This window comes from Ambystoma mexicanum, chromosome 7q (assembly GCF_040938575.1).
Source record: "Ambystoma mexicanum isolate Mex_15411 chromosome 7q, UKY_AmexF1_1, whole genome shotgun sequence".
Lineage (NCBI taxonomy): Eukaryota > Metazoa > Chordata > Amphibia > Caudata > Ambystomatidae > Ambystoma > Ambystoma mexicanum.
The window spans coordinates 632,018,258-632,042,418 of NC_090941.1; the positions used below are offsets into that span (position 1 = coordinate 632,018,258).

At 46.2% G+C, this 24,161-nt stretch overlaps 1 protein-coding gene across 7 annotated transcripts in view; it reads right to left on the reverse strand.

The window, feature by feature from the left end:
• FRY (FRY microtubule binding protein) overlaps positions 1 to 24,161 on the reverse strand; it is a 1,191,674-nt gene that overhangs the window by 684,863 nt on the left and 482,650 nt on the right. For all 7 annotated transcript variants that reach the window (XM_069639765.1, XM_069639761.1, XM_069639760.1 and 4 more), the window contains exon 5: positions 8,380 to 8,470. In XM_069639765.1, the coding sequence (XP_069495866.1) occupies positions 8,380 to 8,470 (91 nt within the window). The remainder of the gene's footprint in view (positions 1 to 8,379; positions 8,471 to 24,161) is intronic.

A 24,161-nucleotide genomic window follows, 5' to 3' on the forward strand; every position in this document is an offset into this window, starting at 1 on the left:
GTGATCTTAATGCTGGCAAATTGACACAAGTATTTTAATTTAAGCCCCAATTAAAATAAAACGTGCGTTATTTATTCTCGAACTTGCATGTGGACTTGATGGACAAAGCCCTTCCGAGTAGTAAGGCGACATACTTCATCCCCAAACGTACATTTTTATATCAAGTGTCTCGGGTTTTGAACGGAGGACAGTTAGAAATAATTGTTTGTAGACCAAACATTTAACATTAAGGCACACAGGATGCACACTTCCTACTCTTGGTACAGTGCACACAGGACGCTGACATTCATGTGTTTCATAAAGTGTACAGAGATCACGTGAAACGTTATTTAAGGGAGTCCCTGAAATGCACGTCGGAATGTTTTAGTAAAATAAGATCACTCGCATTCCCTATTGCGCATGTGAGAAATTGTGCCACATTTTTTGCACTAATAGCGGGAAGCTTTATGACTCCAACGGTTGTCCGTGTTGGGAGAAGGAAATTCATTCGAGACCCAGCACCCAATAAATATTGGTGGAAGATACTCTACACAACATCCATGGAAACGGAGTTAGGCCAGTGTAGGCCTCCACTGAGGATGCATTATACGGTATCCTAGCCTCCACCAATGGCGCTCCTGCATACCGTTAATGTATCAGTGGTTGTAATCTGGTGACCAATACATCAAACACATTCCCCTATGTTCAACCCTTCATGAGCAGGGCCTTGGGTTAGGACTGATTCAAAACCTTCCAACATCACTCTTCAGTGCTGTTCACCCGATGTGGGACAAGTATGTCAGAAGAGGGTGCCGAGCTTGATGTGCCAAGCCATACTAGACTACTTGTGCCCACTGAAGCAGACGCATATCTCTGGTTGCTTGTGGTCTCATGCAGAAAGCTCTTTTTGATTACGTGAAGTGTTGTGTACATAGTGCTGACACGCAAACGCACTATAGCACTGTATATCATTACAATGAATGGCTTGCCCCTTTCATGGTGGGACAAAGCCTGCTTTGTATTTATTTGTTCTCCTTAAGTAATGGCAGGGTGGGCTGAAAATCAATGGTTTGGAGGGTTGCCAAGAGCAATCGCAGTAGTTATGAATGAGTCAAACCTTCAATTCATCACTCTTCTACGTTGCATAACCCATGAATCTAGCCAGGCTGGAAACAAACCTACAAGGTTTGGTGGCAGGAAAGATGGTGAAATACAGCACTCTTGGTCTACCTTCATGGTGGAATACCCTCTTTCCCATGTGGAGATATGCACAGTAGTCATGGGAGTGAGGTGTGCCCCCCCCCCCAGGACAACCCTCAGTAAACGATCCTTTAAAAAAAGGTCACACAATTCAACAATTAGCTTATGTGCTTGACCTCCAACGCAAGACTCTGGCTGAAAATGCGATTTGAAAGGTCGTCTACCGCAGCAGCAGCCAGATACCACACCCATAGGGCTCCCTCAAATAAGAGATTTTGTGATGATTACCAACAAAAAAGAGGATATTTTATGTAATATGCATTCAGTAGAGATACTCTGGCTTGTAACCAAATTGTTTGTCGAAACCCACTCATATTGTGTCTCACAGAAAGATGGGTTGAGGCCCCAAATTTCTCTCAATATTAGATATTGTATGAAGAGAAATTATGTTATATACCAGTATTGTTTGTAAGAGTTATACAAAGACTGAATGAAGTGGTAGCTAGCACACAGCTCATTTTTCACCCTACTAATTAATGTCTGCAGCGGCACCTGGGGCAATTTAAGAGGGTTGGGCAATGCTGTGACTCAGCACACCACAAGCCCTATGCAGGAATACACATGATGAATGGAGTACTTACGTGTGGCCTTGCCCTTTAACATATTGAAGCTGGTTTGGCCATCTTTAGTACGCATTGAGGCCGGTCTTGTGGTTTAACTATTTGTAGGCAGCCTTTCATTGGTAGGTTCACAGTAGGCAGAGCGATTAGCAGGATAGCAAGGATTTCCCTTGACCAAAGTCCTGAGATGGGGTATTAAAGATCTGCCCCTGGAGTGGAAGGGACAGAGCACTGCCGGGAGGAGCTAGACGCGAGCCTGATATGAGAATATAGAAGGGCCTCCCCCCAATGGTCGCCAACGAGTGTCAAGTTATTTGGAGGGCACAAGTGTTTAGACATGGATTGTTGGTTAATTATGGTGAGAGCAGAAAGTTTACATGAAGAGACCAAGTGATGGTCCCGCTTACATAAAGTTTAACTCAATATGGAATGGGGTGCTTGCTCGCCTTTGCATTTTGAATGGGCCCTTGCGATAAGTGAATACTTGCAGTGGGGTGCATACATAGTCTTATGGCTGTGGACAACCATTTGGTACACATGGACAACCACGGATAACTATTGAGAGGCAATGGATAACCATGGTCTGGTGATGTCCATGGTGTGATGCATTTGTATTTCGTTGTCAGTTTCCTTGTGTGCACTTTTGTTTGATGTTTTTTCCCCGGTTCTGTTTTTTAAATAGATGTTATGTGTGGGGGGGATAGAGAGTGCAGGATGTGTGTGTGTGTGACTCCGCCACTTAATACAAATCAGTAAAAAACGCATTGCACCAAAGTGCACAGAGAAAGTGCACACGAGGAAATTGCGGACGAAAAACAAACAGAACCGTCAATGGTAACATGGCCATGTGCGGCTGTCCCTGATCCTGAAGAGTGTGCCAACCATGAATCACCATGGACAGCACCCCTTGAATGGCCTCGTGTATTGAGAGGATGTAAGGGAAATTAATGGAAATACTCGTGGTGCTTACATCTTTAAAAAGTGTTATTTTAATAAGAAAAATTCTTTATAAATAAATGACTCCTTTTAATCAAAATAACAACCACGAACAAACTATACATACACATTTGAAAGTGTCATCTTCAGCGATTGCAATATAGTTAAAATTCTTTTTTTTTTTTTTATTGGTTTCTCGTGCAGATCTGTTCACATGACGATCCAAATTTCAATGAGGCTGTTTTTTGTGTGTATCAATTTTGTTTTTCATTCGTTAAACCCAAAATGAAAAAAAATAATGATATCCAATATCCTATTGATCTCATCTTTGTCATCATTATTGTAGGCATTCACTGGTTAGGTCCAAACACTTCATTCAAGAATCTTTTGATCTCATCTTTTACCTCATGCTCAAGATTGCACCAAGTATCACACTTAAGGTCGTTCTCTACGCGGGTTTCGCTGCGGATTGTGTGAATCTGTGGCTTATTTACTATGAAGCGCTGAATGATCATATTGTCCTGGTGTCAACGGATCATATTGAATAGTGCGGTCTTTGGACTGCTCCTTTTTATTAGGAGAGTGGCTCTCAGTCCTACTCGTGCCCGCTTGCACATGCATTAGTGAATCATGTGTAGGGGTCGAGTTTAGGCAGGAGAGGAGAACGATAACTTGCCGCAATCTGCAGTATGAGGCTAAGAATGAGATAAAGAAGACACCTTACTGGATCACTGAAGACAACGCTTTCAAATGTTTAACTATCGTTTTTATTTTTATTAAAATGAATTGTGTTATTTTTTTTATAAATAGGCAGTGGCCCAGATAAGATTTTCGAGTGGGAGTATTTTAGTACCTATTTCATTTTATTTGGGAGTAAAAAATTGTTTTATTTTAGAGTGTAAAAAACTAAATCCTATTCCCAATGGGAGTAAAAATAGGATTAAACTGTGCAACAAAAATGCTTTTGTAATAAATGTTTCTTTGCACCTACTTATTAATGCATATTAAAAAAAGATACATTTGTACCTATTTGGATCAGGCAGTAATAGTAGTTTCTTACAGTGGTACTACTTACGCTAGTGGGCCAAAGATACACGCGGAGCTGTGCAGGTGAAAGTAGGGGCCGAGGCTCCTACCTGTCCGTTTCCCATTTCTTTTTGTAGTATTTTTACTCTGCATTTTCCTTTTTAGGGAGTATTTGCCTATTGTTATGGACTAAAAGTGCCTGTTAGAGCCCTTATCAGTAGGCTTTCTTATTAAAAACGTTTTTAAAAATATCTCATTTGTGCAAGAGTATTTCTATGAATTTCCTTTAAAAAAAAAGCTATTAGCCAAGAGACAGCACAAATGCAGTTTCAAAGGAAGTACATGCAACAGTAGATCTTATGTTGCTGAACATGCTGGTGCTCCCCCGTACTTTAGGCTTGGGAGGTTTTTTTTGGACCATGGGTGATGGCCTGTTTTCGGTATGCAGTAATTTATACTAATGAAGAATGCGGACATTCTTCCGGTACTGAGCTGGGGTCCTTTCAGTAATGTTGCATTGTTACAAAATGCAGCCTAACTGCTTTAAAGTTTGCGAATTGCACATGAAATTGCATGATGGAAGTGGCTTGATTGGGCGAGTTACACCATTTGATATGGAAATCCAGGTAGAAGCTTTGGCCTTCTGAGACCAATGAAACCAGTAAAGGAAAGACCTGTGTGCTTTACAAAGTATGTGGCAGAGGGGCAGGATCACTTAATGACGTAGAATACCAATTTGTGAGTGCAAGTAATCACTTGTGCCACTCATGGGCATAGCCTTCTATCTTGATTGTCACCTGCAATGGCAGGTGTTGTGTCCAAAGGGTAGCAGGTGGAGGATCCGTGTAGGCAGAACATGCCCCCTTTCTTCTTAGCGTGAACGGTGCATACAGCTGAAGAGGCACTGTGCACGGATAGGCAAGTGGATGGTGTTGGGCATGGGTGGTCAGAGGATTGGAAATGTTGGAGCAGTGGTCTAAGCTGCCCACTGTGAAAATGAAATATCTAGTGAGGTTATGCCACAGCAAGAACCTAACTACATACTTGTAAGATTCAGCGCTCAAGGACGGCACACCACTATAAGAGTGGTGCTATGGTCCCCCTGTATAAAAATGAACTGGTACAATTAATCATTAGGTTTTATCCCTGGAGCTTTGGGCAGTGAGTAGCAGGATGGCATAAGGTATGAACAGAATCTTCAGCTTTGGCACAGAGCTGAATAGGTCAGGAAGCACGGAATGGAAAGCTCTGGCTATAAGGCCGGAAGATTTATTCTTATTTGTACATTTATATTGCGCTGAAGCCAGCAGGTATCAGGGCGCATACATTTAGACAGAGGAACAACATACCGGACACCAGATAGCTAGATACGTATTGGTAAACCTTGGGGAAACTGAAGTAGCTATTTAAACATGGCTGTCTTCAGGGCCTTCCGGGAAAGCCAGATAGTTACCCTCTAATTTGACAGCATTCGGTAGTCCATTCCATGCTTGGGCTACTTTTAACAGGAACAATCTCCCTAGCCCGTTCGCACGTTTAAAGGCTGAGCAGACGATCTGAACCCTACATTCAGATCTCAACGATTGGCAAGGTGTCTAAGCGGCCTTAAACGCAATATGTTCCTTAATTGCTAGCCAATGTAGGGCTCTTCTGGCTGACGTTGTATGCTCGCTTTTAGTTCTTCTCCTAATGATTCTCACTGCGCTGTTCTGAATGATCTGACATCTTGTGATGCAACCCTTGTTTGCTCCTAACATTAGTGCATTTCCATAATCCAGCCCTCGCAAGAATGACGCTGCTCTTTTCATTCACGAATGGTGTGATATGATTGAGCAGACGTAGATAGTATTGGCAACTTCTGTTTAAGTTGCAACATGAGACTCTGCGCTTAGTGATGCCTCTAATGCGATTCCCAGGGTCTTCACCTTTTCTTGGACCTTAATGGTGGAGTCCTTGATCTGAAAAGTCTCATTCATGTCCCAATTTGGCAGGTGCCTTCCATGAGCCAAAGAATCAGTAACTCTGTTTTATTCCCATTCAAACACATCCACTTGGATGTCATCCAGACCTCTATGGTGTTGTAAACTGTCTCGAAGTTATAGGCATCTGTCTTGTAGTTTCCACTCAGTTCTATCACTAGCTGAGTATTTTCAGCGTAATTTGTAAAGAATACTCCAGTGTCCTCGAGGACTGTATAGAGTAGTCTAAGGTAAAGATTAAAAAGTAGGGGAGACAGACTAGCCCCCTGCGGTACTCCACAATTAATGGGCGCCAAAGCCGAGAAGGCAGTGCCCCAATGAATTTTCGATCTTCGATTGGCGAGAAAGGAGAGTACCCATCTGATTGCCTTCAAAGAGCATCCTCCCATATGCTCCAGAGAAGTTGTTCATCGTCTAGCAAATCAAAGGTCGCAGACAGATCCAGTAGCACCAGCATGCTCGACCTGCTCTTGTCCATAATGCTGAACATTTGGGTCTGGAGATCAACCATAGCTGTGTCCGTGCTGTGGGCCGGCCTGAATTCTGATTGTTGCCTGTGCACGATGGTATTTGCTTCCACATAGGCTTGCAACTGCAGCGTAGCCGCTTTATCTAGAATGTTCAATAGAAAAGTGCAGTTAGTAATTGGTCGTAAGTTACTAGTATCTCTGTGGTCCAAGCCTGTTCTTTTTTTACTAACGGGCAACTGTGACAATTTTAATAGATTCTGGTACATGGCTATCACAAAAAGGTGCATTAACCAGACGTGTAAGGAAGGGTATGAAGATATCTTTATGTTCTAAGATAATCCTAGGAGGTAATAGATTCTCTGCAAAGGACGTTGGTCTCATGATGGATCGAGAGACCTCATGTCCAATGTTGTAATAGTTGAGAAATCAAATCTTTGTGGCTCACCCTGCTCTTGTTGGTCTATCCAGAGATTCTTTGGGGGGGTTCATCTGTCTCCTGTACTTTTGGTTACAAGAGGTGTGCAAGGAACTCAAAGTGGGATAGGCAGTGATACAGTGTAGGAATGCCATGCTGAGTTTTATTTAAAAATGAATGTCAGATGGGTGGTGAGTGTCAAGTTCGCTAGGTTGGTTATGCTGTGTTCTGCATATAGATGTTTTTTAGCGGTTATCATTTTCCCAGTCAAGCAGGTGACAACATCATCAGTATGCCAAGCAGTAAGGGCACGTAAGGCATTGGTGGCAACACATTGGCAGGTGTCATTTTGCAATGATCGATTAATCCTGGGTTACCGTGGGGCGGACGGATGTACCTTTTCCTTCAATTTCAGGGTTTCCTGCCATGTGATATGTTTTCTTGTCAATAATTTTAGAAGATGATTTGTTTTCACGATGTGTGGCGCGGCTGCCTTTGAGTAAAGTGGGCACTGCCCTGGATTCAAGAGCAGGGCCCTCGCTGCAGGAGGTGAACCAAAAGCTTACACTGCCCCCCCCCTTTATGGACGACAGTTTATTTACAACTCTTGTCGGGTAGCAATGGAAGCCTGGGACAAGGGCAATCTCCCAGTGCCGGATTTGGTCGCTGTGCCTTTCGAAGTGTATTGGAGAAATGGCATGGATAGCAAGGCAATTTTCGGGTCTGTTTTGGGCATGGTTGCACATAACGAGAAGGCATTGGGGGAAAAGATTTGCCAGCGGGGCCATATAATGTGGCTGCACAGACACCGAAATACCCCAGTGGACATCGAATCACAGGCATTTGATGAGCAAATCATGGACCAATCAGAAGCTAGGAGATGTATCACAAGGACGGGGTTCATCTGTCTGAAAGTGGAACTGACATTTTCACTGAAAAGAAGATATATATTTTGTGAAAGCGACCTTCCAAGGAGAATAACGTCAGTGTGCGTGTCATGTGCTGCCATGTAGAGGGGAGTGCCCGTTGCCCCCAACCAGTAGTGTCTGGTGCACTGTGGTGGTGTGTTTAACAAATTGCACAATATTGTAGGCTGGACTGTAAAATTTGGGGTATTTTGAGGCAGGGTCTTTTTGCTCTTAGTTGTGGACTGAGAATCACGGTAGGACTGTAAATGTGGCATGGGCGCACTCACCAGCCATTGCTCATCTGGTAGGTTTGCAGGGGTGGAGAGGAACAAACGTGAATAGACAAAACAGTAACTAGTTCACAATGTGTGTACTTCAGCCATCGCAGTTCTTCTGCATTATGGCTGGTTGTCCTTTCAGGCTACAACTAATGTCTGCGGCAGTGGTATTCAAACTTTTTTATGCTGAGCCCCCATTGAGTAAAAATGGGGTTGCAGACCCCCTCTTTGAGTAACAATATTGCTGCTGGGCCCCCCTAGCTGCCATTTCTGCTTATATTTTCTATTAAAATCAGTCACCATACTCCCTTTTGGAAGAGCCTTGTGCCCGCCACCTCAACGCCCACCAGGACACCCTTCGGCCCCAGAGTTTTAAGATCACTGGTCCGCGGTCAACAAAAGGCCGCTTAAACTCACTTTATCGCTGTCCCTCGTGAACAACAGAGTGCAAGTAAACTAATAGCTCGTGGAGTCAGGGCTAGGGAGCTGTGCATGTGAACATAGGGATCAGGCCTGCATCCCTGGGCGTTCACCATAGAGCAAGTGACTGCAGTGCTGGCCACCATACCTGCTTTAAGACTTCGATCAGCACCAGGGAAAAAATAAAATCGATCGCCAGATCCCGTCTTTCCATTAAAAAGTCTCGATGCTGCTCATCACTGCAAGGAAAAAAAGAAGAAAAATAAATAACTTGAAACGCAGGTGTTAAGGGAAAAGGTCACCATTTTAGACACATTACAGCGTTTCATTAAATGCACACAGGAACAAGGCAGTATATAGCAGGGGGCAGGGAAATTAAGTTGTATTAGTGAACTCTGGTGGGTTCTGCAGGACAAAGCACAGACCTGCCGTTTACCTCCACAGGCCCAGTGCAAGCAACGCCCTGCTGCTCATTACTGGCTCCTGGCCAAGCATTGGCAGCAGGCTTTTCATTTCCGGAAGCTGTTGCAGCTACTGACTACTTCAGTGTTGCTCCCAAACGGAGCCACGCTGGGGAGTTCCGCTCATCCCTTGACATTCGCAGTGCCACCCTGTAAACAAGCCGACGCACAAGGCGGGGCCCAGTCACGGGAGGGCAGGTTTCTAAGAAAGTAGGGCCCTGCTCCATGCTTGCATTCCTTGCTTAATCCAGTCCTTTGTGTAGGATTGGCAAAACAACAGTATGTCATTGGCTTTGCATTTATAAGGTGAAAGGATTAGCACAGCAGATTCACAAAGTTTAAGGTTGACGCCTGGCTCATTCCTCGAATATTATAAAACGGCCATAGACACGCTTTAACACTAACACACACACACACACACACACCCCCTCCCTCCCTCCCTCCCTCCTTCCCTCCCTCCACCCACCCCCCCAAGTGAGACGGGTGCATAATGCTGCATGATTTATGAAATAATGACTGTGGCTTTAAAACCCAAGGAGGATTTGTTAGGCTCACATTAATCTGCATTATGCCATTCTGACTTTGCATACATGATGGGGAGAATACAACTAAAGCCATTCTCTTATTGCTCAACATATTTCTATGGCAATGTATATAGTGTAAAGTTAATTTATTATGTAATGTGGTTGGGTTCCAAGGCATTGCTATAAAGTAGTATTTTAGCACTTTGATATGCAAAGCGAATCCTTAATAAAATATCTATATCAACTCAATTGTCCACATCCCAGTTTCACCGTTTAACCAAAAGTGTGTGATCCTGGGCAAATCATTTAATCGTACTGTGTCTAATCTGCAGCTCCGAGATTCACTTCATAGCTTATTTTAATATATCATGCTAATATTTTTTTTAAAGCCTAATCACTATAGAGTTGCTGCCATTTAGGTATTTTGCCCCACAGAGTTATTTGCCACTTGGATTACTATGGCAACTTATTCTAAAGTCACTTCCATGGTGCCTCTAAGTATCAAAAACCTATCATGCTCCTTGCAATGTCCTTTTCTGTGAAGTCACTTCTGTCGGTGCACTCCATATTCAAATTAGGAAGTTTGCATGCATTTTGCCCCACAAAGCTGTAATTGATGAGTTTACTGCATTTGTAATGGTCCTGCAGTTTTATTTATTTTTTGTTACGTGTATTGGTTAAAATGCCATCTTCCACTAATGTTACCAGAAAAGTTGATTGTGGGGGCGAATGATACCATATGTAATTGCACGCGCTGCATTTGGGTGTGGGGGGGGGGGAGTAGCAGGACCTTTTCTGTGGCTCGTCCCCAACCCCGTCACTCTTGCAATTCTGAACTCTCCTGGTAAGGACCCTGTAAAAGATTTCAGACAGTCTTTTTTTCAGTTCTGATTATTTTCACCTTTCAATGAATAGAAAACGGTGCTGCTCTAATCCTAACTTTTTCCACATGTGCCAGAAGTGCAAAACCCATTCGACACAGAACAGCGCATGGTTCAATTCCAAGACCCAGATGGCTAGAGATGGAAGGTCCTCCAGGACTTGGTAGCGCAGCGATGATGAACCAATACGGACTGTAGTAAAAAGGCAACTCTTTGCCCTTGACTTAGGGAGATCTCACCGCAGGCCCACAAGCTGGCATCATCCACGGGTACAGTGGTTGAATTGCCAATTGTTTGCGGTGAAGTTACAGAGCTGAGAGTACAAACCGTAGAGACCATTTGATGAGCTTTGTCACATCCATAGCTTTAGCAGCTTTAAGATACTTTTAACGAGTTGCAATGTCCCCTTTCATGTATATTATGGATACCCATGTTGTGAGGCACCCTCTAGTGTCATTTAAAACTTTAAATAATATCTGTGTGCTCTCCTAATTCGGAAAATGGTCAAGGTATTGTCAGCTCCAACTGTACACCTTACTCTCCCAGAGGGCCCACTTTCCTAAACTGTTCTGTTTCCAGGCAATGCAGGCTATTCTTCAGGTAGTTCCCAGAAGGAAGGTGGCTGCAGGTTGACACTCTTATGAGCTTCCCTACAGATAAGCTGCATGCCAGCCACTTTCACTCCTACAAACAGGCAAATACGCCCAACAACAAAAGGGAGTAAAAATAACTCTACACCAAAAACAGGAAACAACTGCCAGATAGGCACAAGTTCCCCTTTCCTCCCACACAGCTGTGGCTATGGTCGGATAGTTGTAACCATCAGAGCAGTGCCAGAGGACGGCCCGCTAGTAATGTTACTGCCTTGTCTGAAGAGGACCTTTGAGGCAAAAATGCAGCTTTAAATCATGACTATGCTTTAACAAGTAAGCATTACAAAATGTTATCAGTTTTAGTACATATTTTTACTTACCTAAAAAGAAATACCCCCAGTGGACTGGGAATTACTTTTGCTCCAGTGACGAACCCAGGGAATGTGTCACTTCTCCCCAAGGGTTAGTCACCCTCCCTTTGGGACTAGGGAGGTCAGCCCGCTACAAGATATCCTCCCTACGAGACAGGGCAAGTGGGATCCAACTGGAGGCGATCACCTTCCCCCTCTTTTGTGGATTGCCCAAAAATGTATTCCCCTCACTTTCCCTCATGACAGAGTCCCAGGCATTCATGGGTTATATGAGAACTGAACAAGGCGGATGGCTTTGTTTCTGACCTAACTGGGTTGCCACCCCTCTGTGGAACTAAGGACCAATGGATTCTCCCCAACTGCTCCAAGGGGAACCTAAATACACCTGCCATGCCAGAGAAGGAGAGTGATCTGGCCGGAGAGCAGGAAACGCTGGCATGTACTGATGCTCAGAGGAGGAAATGCCTTCCATGAAGGAGAAAGCCGCCAGGAGAACCACACAGTTGGTGTGGCACAACTCTAGGCAGCCCACAGAAGCATGTCACTTCGACAAAGGCAGGAGCCCGGACAAATCTGGGAAGGCTGAGAAAGGAAACCACCAAAAGCAATCCAAGAAGAACTGTCGAAGGGGAGAACCGGAGCAAAAACGCCAGCCATGCAGTCCGCCACCAGGACAAGTGAGCAGATATGCAAAGGCCCGAGAAACGGCCTCCCCAGAAACACCATTGGACAGAAGGTATGCTGCATTGTAGGAGTGCTGGGAGGCTGAACCATAGACCACGCAGGACAGATCACTGGAAGAACCATAACCGCAACAGTGCTGAGCAAGCCCATAACCTGCGAGGGGTTGATTGCCAGAAGACCACAGAAGTCGATGAATGAAATGAGAACCAGACCAGGGCTGTGTAAGCCCATAGCCCAAGCTGGGCTAATAAATGGCAAGCCTGAGGAAGGTTTGCGAGAAACCATGACAGAAACAGGCTCAAACAGGCCGATGGTCCATGATGCGCCGAGCATCAGATGCCCCTGAAAGGGGTGAGAGAAAACAGACCAGACTGAGAACCAAAGTCGGGCCAAGCAAGCCCTTATCCTACACGAGGGCCGGAAATCAAGTTTTCCAAGCAATATTCAGAGAAGAGCTACTTTTTGCAGACATAGATTGTACCGATCAGAGGGAATGTTTGTTTTCAATACATCTCGGAAGATGGGGACAAACCAAGAACCTTTTAGATGGACTGACAGAAAACTGTGCTAACAGAACATTGAGATGTATCTTTTCTCTGTGGGAATTACAAGGTCCAGATCTGGAACACACTCTTGAGCACTCTGTGGTGGAGGGCAGGAAAACAGCCATCACCATTACATCAAACGGTGACTGACAGAATGAATTCCTTCCTTCCTTCCTTCCTTCCTTCCTTCCTTCCTTCCTTCCTTCCTTCCTTCCTTCCTTCCTTCCTTCCTTCCTTCCTTCCTTCCTTCCTTCCTTCCTTCCTTCCTTCCTTCCTTCCTTCCTTCCTTCCTTCCTTCCTTCCTTCCTTCCTTCCTTCCTTCCTTCCTTCCTTCCTTCCTTCCTTCCTTCCTTCCTTCCTTCCTTCCTTCCTTCCTTCCTTCCTAGATTAGAATAGCATAGGTTTAACAGAGGACCAAGCTTTATTTGTTGGACATCTTGACAGTTAAATGATACCCAATGATATATACAAATATCTACTTTATTATGACTACAACAGACAGCTCTAGCTCAATACAAATACGACCACCCTGTAAAGGAACACATAGGACAGACCATTTCATGAAGGAAAGGGATGCACTCTGGATACTGACAGAAGAGTAGTGGTAAAGTAATCAGTCTTACTGTTCAAGGTTATTCGGTTTCAGCACCAAGGTGGCAAAGGGTCATAACTGTCTCTGGGGGCCTTCGGAGAAGGACCACAGGGGCAGAGTTACAATGTAATTGGTGCTGAATACGTTCTTGGTGCTCGACAGCGTCGAGGTTGTTCCAGGGCGCTTCGCAGCCATTGAGACAGAGTTAGTGGCGGCAGACAGCTGCGGGTACCAGGCGACAGATAGTTCGGCAAGTGAGGGTGGATGGACGTGTGCAGGCTGTCTGGTGGGCTGGTTCGGGCCAAGAATCGTTGTCTCTGTGCTGGTAACAGATCTGGAATGCTGGTCGAGGCGTTTCGGATGGCTCTGGTGACTGCGGCGTGACAACTGTCAGCGGTGCAGCCGGCTGCAGTTTGAAGACTCCAATGTCTCGAAAATGTCCTTAAAAGATGGATGCTGGACGATGCTTGTGTGGCACTTCTCCTAGCTTCTTTGCAGGCTCGTGTCCTTTCAAGGCAGACGGCCCAAAGCTCAGGAGACTGGTTGCAGGCAATGGCCTTACCCTTTAAGACTCTCCGGTACTTTCGACCAAGGACGTTTGCTGGCAGAACCCAGCAGGGCATGCTGTGTGCTGGCTGGGTACTGGTTCTGGAGCTGCTGGACAGGTCCTCCAAGTCCGGTATCTCCATCTGTTCCCCGGGAGATGTTTAGGCGAGGTATATTGCTTCCCTCTTGGAACTTCTGGCCTTCCTTCACTGGCGGAAGATGTAAGATAGACTGTACCTTCAGCTCGGGTCCAAATGAATCCTTCAGCCCTCTTTTAAAGTCAAATGGGCCACAGTGATGCGTGCAGGCTAATCCCACCTTAATGAACCAATCCTGGGTTCCCACCAACAATCTTCTGTTATGCATGAGGTCAGGACCAGAGTGCTCTGCAACAGGACAGACAAGGGGTGACAACATATACTTAAGTCCAACCCATCTTCCTGTCTGTGTAGATCAAGGAGTCTCTCTGGTTAACTGAGCCCTCTGTGACTCTTGATTAAAGCACAAGTCGTCCCTCTGAAAGGGTTCTGCTCTGCAGGGACACCTGCGGTAACTGCTGGACCCAGACAGGCCATTCACTGCCTTTAATACAGAGGTGGGAACTAGCTTCAAATTGATATATTACATACCAAAGGGGCGTTAGTCCCACCTTACTGTTGTCTGTCTGGCAATCAAGCCTCTCCTCTAGGCTTGCTCATTCGCTCTAACAACTCGGCCAAACTTCTCAAAATCTGTAAGGAGCTTGACAATACTGCTGCAGTCTACCTCTCCTGTTCCGCCCCAGAGCCTTTGCACAGCTTTGGCATCTCATTTCACCACTAAAACTCAGGACATCCTGTCCACTCTCTCTTCCTCTACCTCCTCTGTCTCTCCCTCTACCATTCCAGACACCTCTCCGGCCACTTCTCTTCCTTTCTCCTCCTTCCCCTGGATTACTCCCGACAATGTTTGACAAGTCCGATCTATGAAAGTCTTGTCAAAGAAGATGCTTCCCCGCTCCTTCAGAACCATTAAATACCAAGTTGACACCCTTGCTCCAGACTTAGCCGATTTCTGCAATCAATCTTTTGCCACTGGAACCTTCCCCTCCCCCCTTAAGCGCTCCCTTGTGCACTCCCTTCTTAAGAAGCCCTCTGCCGATCCTGCTTTCCGGCAAACTATCGCCCAATCTCTTTCACTCCTTTCTTGGGCAAACTCCAGTTTAAGCTACATACTGAATCTGTTGATTGTCCCCAGAAGCATGGAAACTGCTCTCCTGAACACCCGTGAAGACTTGCTCTCCAATCTTGACTCTAACCTTTCTTCAGTCCTCATTCTCCTTGATCTATCCTCTGCTTTCAACACGGTCAACCAGGTCATCCTGCTCAATTGTCTGACAACCTGGGTATCTCTGGTCAGGCCCTGGCCTGGTTGACGTCCTTTCTCAATGATCGACCCCTCCTAGGTCCAACCTGGGTCTTTCCGCTCTTCAATCTCTCTACGTATGGTGTTCCCCAGGGGTCTAACTTCTCTCCCTGGCTCTTTAATCACTACCTGGCACCTCTGGCCCACCACAGGCAATAGTCAACCATCTGGCGAATCTCAATGAATTATTTTTGTTCATGTAGCTCTCAGCAATAATGTCCTAATATTGTGTCTGTCCAATACTAGTAAATATTGTAATTGCTCAAAGGGGTCGTTTGATAATGCACCAGCTTTCAAACTTGAATAACCACTGAGTCAAAAAGGGTACTATGAGAGTTCTAATCCAATTTTAAATCTCATTGATCATGACTTCAAATGAAATGTCATAACCTCCATCTTTCTTTTCATTTAATGTATACACGTTATCAAAATTGCCTATATGTATATTGTGATGTCACCCACGAGTGCCTAGATGCAATTAAGTCTGCCTGGTTAGAGCAGCGCTATAAATAACTCAAATCGGATAAGGACCTCCTCCCCTGTTGGGAGGAAGAGTAGGACTCTGTGTAATGAAAATTATAGGTAAGTAATCGGGCCATTATGCCAGACCATCAGAGGTGCAGCACAGCAATTTCATGGCTGTGCAGAATAGCTTTCAACAGAACGTTTTGGGGCAATATAAAAAGACTTCCCAAAACCAGGTGCGTATCATGTTGGCAGGAAAGCACACAGCAGCTGTAAGCTGAAGTGCGAGTACACCGTTTCCCTTCGCAGGCACTTTCAATAAGGCACATTTCACAAGCCTTAAACTTCACCACAAAAATGTTAGGACATATTTGACTGCATACCTGGAAACAGAAAGGACGCAAATGGTGGAAACAAGTGATAAAGAGGCTCGCGCATTAGCGTCAAGGAAGACAGCTAATGTGTGGCATGTTAACATGAGAAAAAGCACGCTTGGTCATAGGAAAACAAATAGAGCCTCATTACGCATTAAATCCAATTGTAGGCACTGTAATAATAGAGGTTTATATTAATGGATTTAATGGTAGTCATCAGCATCATATGGAAGGCGGGCTGAGTCATGCTTGCCGGTATTCGAACCTGTGACCTGCGCGGTGAGATGCATGTAACACGTGCTTAACTCGCTCACTCACTTTGCTTCTTCGATACAGATAAAGCAGGAAGTATAACCCAATGGCCACCAGTTGCAATCGCGTTTTAGAGGGGGTTTACAAAACAAAATGGCGTTCAAGTGGGACACATCCTCGGGATGAATTCATGTTTAGGGAGTTAGTAATTTATGACCAAGATCTTTCACGAAGGCAGTGGTTATTTTGCAACTCTGAAATATGTGACTGCTAACATATTCAGGCCAGACGATCAATCGGCCTGTAATTATGGTCGTTAAACTAGCCTGACTTTTCACAAATAAATCACAAATTACAGTAAATTCATCTTTTTAATGGGCAAGAAGTTTACAGTGCAGACAACTTCTGGAATGCGGCAAAGCCATCAGGCACAGCTTTGATTCAGGCCTAACAAATGCGGCTGCCACTTTCCAGCAGAGCACACATTAGGAGGACATTGCACAGCCGAGTCCCTCTGAATGCCAACTGCAATTCAAATGGACCACCGAACACATGCGAAGCTAGAAAGAAAATATCCAATCCTATCACTGGCTACATCGTGATAGAGGCGTTCCAAGCCAGGGCAGGAGAAAGCAGATGTGCAGGTCCACGTTGCTCTGTCGACATTGGTGACAATTACTAGGCCAAGGACAACACATTTGGGAGTCTTTATAAACACACCAGACAGCAGGGTGGTTGGTAGGTCTGTAAAAGATCCGGGGCTATGTCATTTTGGAACTGTCGAGACTGGGGGCTAGCTAGCCTTTTTGGTTGTAACCCCTGAGCTTCTATCCGGGGCAACAACCAAATGACCAGGGGCTATAGCCCCCCTGTCCCCTAGCAAAGCCTCTGCCAGACATATCAGTACAGAAGAGAGTTGGCACAGGTAGGACACAACGAGGATTCACAGACTAGCTAGCAGCCGGGCGAATTGTAAGACAATTGAATTTAACAGATAGGGATTGCAAAATAAAACATTCGGATTGCATTTGGCTTTTCTCAATACGTTCTACGAACCTCAAGCTCCCTCACACTAAATTATGAGCCAGAGAATAGTTTCAGAACTCGCCATGATCTTCAACTTCCCAGAGGGCATAGCTGTGAAAATGCTATCCAGTGGCCTAAGTGTACGAAAAGAAATAGTAGAACCATGTTCCCTGCTGGCCCGCCCCCACAAACTCCACTGCCGTGAGCCCTCCCACGGGCAATATCATTGTTATTGTGGTATTTATTGAGCGCTGACCTAGCTTCGAAAAGCAAAGCAGAGCTATACAGAGGTATTCACCAATACAAATACATGACAGAGCACTTTTAGGAGCTAAGTACCGATATACATCGGGGGGAGGGTAGGATACGGAGGAGGAGTACAGCAGTACCAGGTGGCGGGGAGGAGAGGGGCAGGCAGCGTCTTGTGAGTCGGGTGGCCCAAGGGGCGGCGTGTTGTCCTAGGTGTTGAGGAGGAGAGACTTCTGGAAGAGGTGGGTCTGGAGTTCTTTTCTGAATTGTAGGTACAATACAAACCCCATACCTTGGTGCTGCCTTTCCTCCATTCCACCCCCAGCGCTGTGTTAAGGCTGAAATAAAGAAAATGACACTATTCCGGAATAGTTTCTTATTAGGAACAGTGAAACTTAGTTTTAAAAAAACGTAGAGGAGCACCTCTCCCAACTGCTGCCTCTCACTTCGACCACTGATGCCAACCCATAATTCCAAGATCCTTCTTGCTCCTCAGCACCAGTCAAAGAGCGCAGTGCTTCATGAAATAAGCATTCCAGTCTACCAAGATAGGTGCAGTCTGCAAGTGGCAGGTTCCGGTCCCAGCAGGTCAACAATGTGGCTTTCATGCTTTCCAAGAACGAGAACCAGGGAGTTGGAGGCATAGCACACATGCTGCAGGCATAATTTACGTCTTCCATTTCAATTGCTCCAACACTCCAATCCGTTTTCACACTACCCCTTTGCAGGGCCGATGCGAGCCCAATTTTACCTTTGGTGTCGGGTCTCATTACAGGGTTATATTAAGCAGTCGCGAGGCAGCCATCGCTGTGAGGGCCTGGTGGTGGGGTAATGTCTCTTGGAACTGGGCGTGCATTCAAACGTCCATTGGTTGTACTTACTGATTGCAGGACACATGCACCGCCCCCCCGTTCTAAGGAAACGTGTCACGTGCATGCGCACACCACAACAGCCCCAGCATCTTCCTGCATTCCAAGAGGCAATGCCAACTCTCTGTGCGCATTTCCTTAACGTCTCCGATTTGGCGGGAATATAGTCACTGAAGACGGAGACACAGGTGTTGCAATAGCTGGGCCACCTGAATTACTCGCCAGCCTCGCTGCAGTTACAAAATGGATTTCATTTTTGCCTGGGTTGGACTTTTAAGGTGTTTTCTTTTTAACCAGGGATCAGACGTCCCATCAAAAAAACACTGCACGCTACATGAACTGAACGGAGACCACCAATCAACCGTGCCGACACCAGGTCTGCGAGCATCCTGTGCAAGATTTTTTGGTGCAACTTCCTTCCGCCCCACCCTTCCCAACATTCTGCGAGCACCCGTCGGGGCCTCACTGACCCCTGCCTCAAACTCCTCTGCATCTCAAAGATGTGCTCGGTTGGCACCTAACCAAAGTGGCTATGTGATTATTTGTGTTAAACCTAGCTCTGTCATCAGCAGCCCATTTTTACCAATGTATAAGGAATTAAAACTACGATGGGGCATTTACAAATGAAATCCCCACACAGCTCGTTACCTCCCAAATATGTGCCTCAAATGCCTATAAAGAACAACAGAACTGAGCCCCCTGCTGTTCTTGTAAAGTGTGCTCTGGGACCCCCAACCGGCCCATAGAGTCTGGTTTGCATAGAAGCACTTTAAGACAAGATAGCAGCACCCTTGAGATGGATGGGCGTGCAGATTAATACTCTAACACCAAATCAATATTGACAACTCGACGGTTTGGCAAAGGGAGTCCGTTTAATGACAAGTACAAAAAACTGAGTCTCATGAATATCAGCGGATGCGTGATCTTCTCTCTCACTTCACAATGCCAACATACTTCATAAAAACAACATCATTTATACTAAAACCTCGTCATCACTGATGTTTAACTCTCAAAAGTTGGCATGCAATTCTATTGGTTTAGAAAAGGTAACTTTAATATAGGTACTATATCTGTATATGGTAACAGAGTAAAGGAATTGGATGAACACTGTCAGGTGGGACATCTAAGCCCCACCGTCAAAATGGCTACTGTAGACGTCACTAAAAGTACGACGTCCCATTGGTTCTGCTAACTATAGGACCCTAGATTACTTGGTCCGCTGTTATTGGGTTGGCATCAAACCCCACACATACTTTTCCACTTTGCCTAGCAGCACGCAGAATGGTCGGCCATGTGCAGGGTGCCCCTTGGCTCCCCGGCCTTCATCCAATTGTTGTTACAATCAATCATCATTTTAGTGGCCATGTGTCAATTATTTCACTGTGGTTGGCCTCGAGACTGCATCTTCTGTCTGGACAAGTTCTGATATCTTCACCTGGCCTGGTGCCATGCGTAGGTGTGAAGGTCTCACTTCTCCTTGCTCGGCTGGTCACGTGATTCAGACACCGTGAATTTATCTCTTCTTTATGTAATTTGTGTATTTGATTTTCGTTTCACCCACCACCTGCCTTCAGTTTCTTATCTTGATCTTTCTGAAGCAGGATATTCTGTTCTTAGTTTCAATAATTTGTAGCTACTGTTCGTCCATTCTACTGATACGACCTTGGCTTTTCTGGCACGATTTGCCTCGGCTGAGTTTCGTTTCTGCGCTTATTCTCGATTTTGCTAACTATGAGCTCTCCTCGTGTGGCCCTTAGTAACCTTTAGTTAATTCTGCTTCTTGTGCAAAGTGGAAGTATACTTATATAACATGCTTCTTTTGAGGTAGCTTATGTATAGTGGCGCTTGCCACACTATCTTTGTACTAAGCATAGCAAGCCGCACAATTTTCTTAGCTTTCTTGCGGTTCCAAGCATATGTACATGTGTAAACTGGTTGAATATCTTCACCATGCTTACAGCTTAAGCTTCTTATGTGCGACATCGTCCTTTCACATTAGGTTCACGATATCCCTTGTTCATGGTGTTTCGTCTCTTTAAGTCATTCTCTGATCGTCATTTCTTCTATGTGTGAGTCAATCCAGGCTCTCGTGACGTCACCATTCGTCTTCCATTAAGAACTTCTTGGCCTCTTCGGGGACTGTAATTAGACGATCTTCATTTCGCTTCATTTGTTCATATGGTTTTCTCAATGGGTACCTTACTGTCCATGGTTTCCTTGGTACTGGTACTTCAATATGCATTGTTCTTCTGATGGGTACTGGACAGAGCCCTACTGCGGCTCTCTGCTGGTTTATTTGCTCATCATACGTCACATATTTCGGCGTGAACGTTCCTGGTACTTCAAAATGGACGGTTGCAGTGCGGGCTGTACTTGGGACCTCCTCTACAAAAGTATGTTTAAGGGCCAAGCCCAGCGTGATTCTTTAATGGGCGCTGGGCCAGACCGATGTTTAAGTTTACACAACACCGAGCTGGAGGCAAGGCACCCTTTTTTTGCTGTGCCGGGGGGGTTGCCCTTGTGTGGCCGCACCCCCTGAGCGCACCTTGAGCTAGCGCTGCTAATCAGGTCAAATAGCTCTAGGACAATTGTTCAGCCAATGGTATGTCCTGCTATTTATTTATTTATTGGACATTTGTATGGCGGCTATATACAAGTGTTTCCAGTGCCACAAGACAAGATGGGGCGGGGGGATAAGGGAATCATGAGCAACAAAAAATAAAACTAAGAAACTGTTATATTGGCCTTGTGACAATCTGACCGTGCAAGTGCTTGTGAAGGTGGTAAGTGCAGGGGATCAGGGGGTGAAAGGAGAAGTGCAGGAGTGGGCTGCCCCAATGGGTACGACGTCCTTTCATCATGGGCTAGTCCAGGAAAGGGAGCCGGAGGGCAAGTGCTGGCAAAGGATGCAGGGGGGACTGGTGGGGGTTGGTCAGGCCCCTGTAGGACTCTGAAGGGACCAGTCCTGGTTTCCTTAACTTTAGAAGATCCAGCTCAAGGTGGAGGGGGGGGGCCACTTCAGAGGGAGCATTTAGCCGAGGGAAGGGATCTACCTCCCACTCTCTGCTTGGAGAATGTTTGACCTGCTGAGAGTTGGAGCCAGTGGACCAAAGGACTCTGGCCGGGAGGTAAAGCTGGATGTAAAGAGGTCCCAGCCCCCAGACGGCCTTGTGGATGATGCAGAGGGTCTTTAATTTGATCTGTGCAGTCACCGGGAGCCAGTGGAGAGATTTTAGAGCAGGAGAGATGAGGTCCCTGGGCTTGAGGCCAAGGATAAATCTTGAAGTCCTATTCTGGATTAGTTGGAGGGGAAGAAGGGAGGAAAGAGGCAGCTTGGGGAAGAGGTTGTTCCAGTCGTCCAGCCTAGAGAGAACCATGGCTCTGGAGACATTGAGATTCTGGGGGAAGGTGAGGAAAGGTGGAATGCCCCTGAGACGGTGGAGCTGAAAGGTGGACTTCTTGGCAAGGTCTGTGATGCTTGGAGAGAGAGGAGTCAAAGATATCCCAAGGTTTTTTGCCTCAAAGGTGGGTGAGGGGAGGGGACCCAAAGAGTCTGGCCAGAGAGACGGAAGGGAAACAAGGAGCAGGCGTCCCAATGAGTAGGATCGCTCTCTTACTGGAATTAAGGCAGAGATCGTTGGCAGAGTACCATGCCTGAATAATAGTCTGGCAGTCGGGTAGGAGGGAGGAGTTGGTAGAGGAAGGCAGTTTGAATGAGAGCTGTGTGCTGTCTGCATAACACTGGAAACAAGGTAAGAAAGTTGAACTCTGGTAGGGTAGAGGGGCCAGGTAGATGTTGAAAAGTAATGGCGCTAGAATGGAGCCCTGGGGGATGCCACAGGTTGAGTGTGTGGTGGTGGAAGAGAGAAAATGGCCCATTTGCACCTGGGAGTGTCTGTTTGAAAGGAAGGAGGTAAGCCACACCAGTGCCCTGTCCGTGATGCCTAGGGTATCATGGAGAAGGTTTAGGAGGATGGAGTGTTCGACAGTGTCAAAGGCAGAAGAGAGATCGGGGAGGATCAGAACAGAGGGCGAGTTGGAATCCAGACCGGAGAGTAGGTCTTCACGGGTATTCAGGAAAGCGGTTTCTGTGCCCCTGGCAGCCCTAAAGCTGGACTGATGATCGTGGAGGCAGCCAGCCATTTCGGTGTGGAGGGTCAATCGGGGGATGACCAGCTTCTCCATAAATTTGCCCAAGAAAGGGTTGATGGATATAGGACGATAGTTAACCGGGCAAGAAGGGTCAGCATACAGCTTTTTAAGGAGGGGGTGCACAAGAGAGTGATTGAGGGGTTGGGGGAAGGAGCCAGTGGCGAATTAGTGGTTGCAGAGAAAAGCCAAGGCTGGAGCGAGTGAGGCAATGTTGGCCTTGATTGTTCTGGAGGAGCAGGGGAGCACCTGTTTCGAGGACATTTTCATAGAGCTGACGACTCTGGAGAGCTCATCTGGCGCAATGGGAGAGAAAGAGGAGAGTATGGATGGGGATTTGGGGGGCCAAGGGAGGCGAGAGAGGGGGTGAGGAGGTGGAGGGGGACAAGCATATGGCAGAGGACAGGATGTGAAAAGTGTGAGGTGAAGTGGGCGGCCAGTGCAGAGCAGAGGGCCTGGAAGGGTGGTTGGGAAGAGTCTGCGGTAGGATTGGCAAGTTCCATGCAGATTTGAAAGAGTTCAGCCGTGTTGTTGGTGGCTTCAGAGATCCAGGCTGGGACAGAAGTCCTCTTCTGGGAGCAGATGGACGGACGGTATTGCCTTTGGAGTAGGCGGCAGGCCAGTTTGTCAGAGGATGAGCTAGATGACAGTCATTTCTGCTATGCAGCTTTGCACTTGCGTTTCAAAGCGGCCAAGTTGAAGTCATACCAAGTGTCGCATTTGGAGGCAGGCTTCATGTGCATCCTTATGACAGGGTGTTGGAGATAGAGAGGTGGAGGTTAGCAAGAGCAGAGTCAGAGGGAGAGTCTGATGAGGGGAGCGGAGGAGGGATGAAGGAGGAGGCAAATGCAGCTACTGAATCACGTTTAATTGGTCGAATGAAAGGGAACGAGACTGGCAGTGCAGGTGGAAGCGTCAGGGGACAGGGATAGTCAGGGTGAGTAGAGAGGAGATCGTGGTGAGACCAGGAGAGAGGGGTAATGTGAGGTTTAGAGAGGGGAATGTCTGTTGAAATGAGAGCATCAAGGGTGTGTTCGGTCAAATGCCTTGGGCCAGAGGGAAGGCTAGAGAGGAAAAGAGTGTTGCAAAGATTGCCAAAGAGAATAGAGGCCCCATCGAGAGAGTCGAGGTGGATGTTGAAGTCCCCAAGCAAGATAAGTTTGGGGGAGGAGGCAAGAAGAGAGAGGGATGGATCAGCCCATTCTGAGAGGAAGAAGGAGGGCAGCCCAGGGGGCCTGAAGATGGTAGCAAGAGTAAAGGAGAAGGTAGGCGAGACAGATAACCTGCATACTAGGCTTTCAAAGGATGAGTAGGTTTGAGTGTGGATGATGGATGCAGGAACCCACTCAGGGAAAATAAGAGCCACTCCACCATCAGCCCGAGAGGGCCTGGGATTGGACAGGATGTTGAAGCCTTCAGAGAGAAGAGTGTCAAAAGCAGTGACTGAGCTGACTTTGAACCACATCTCAGTGAGCGCACGGACATCAAGGTCAAAATCTTCAAGGAGGTGACAGATGTCAGAAGAATGTTTGATGGCAGAGCGAGAATTGATGGTGGCTATATGAGGCTGGTTGCCAACAGGCTTGATGCCAAATGACAGACTCACAGCCTCTCATGCCAGGTCTTCATCGCTTTAAATATGGCCTTCTTTGTCGCTGGGAGTCATTGAAACTACACTTTCTGCACAGCGTACAAGAAGTCCTTTAGTCACTTTGAGATGTCAAAATGATTTCCTATACTGGATTGTATTTAGGGCATGCTGAAAGGATCCCTCACATGTCTGATTATCTTGTGAGACCAAACGTTTTAAACTCTTGGGACGGAAACTTCCTTCCATCCTATCACAGCCTCCTACAGGATTTCTCTTCGTGGAGGCAGATTTTCACAGCTTATGGCTTTGATTTCATTTCTCAGTGAAAAAATACTTATGTTCCCCATGGGCATT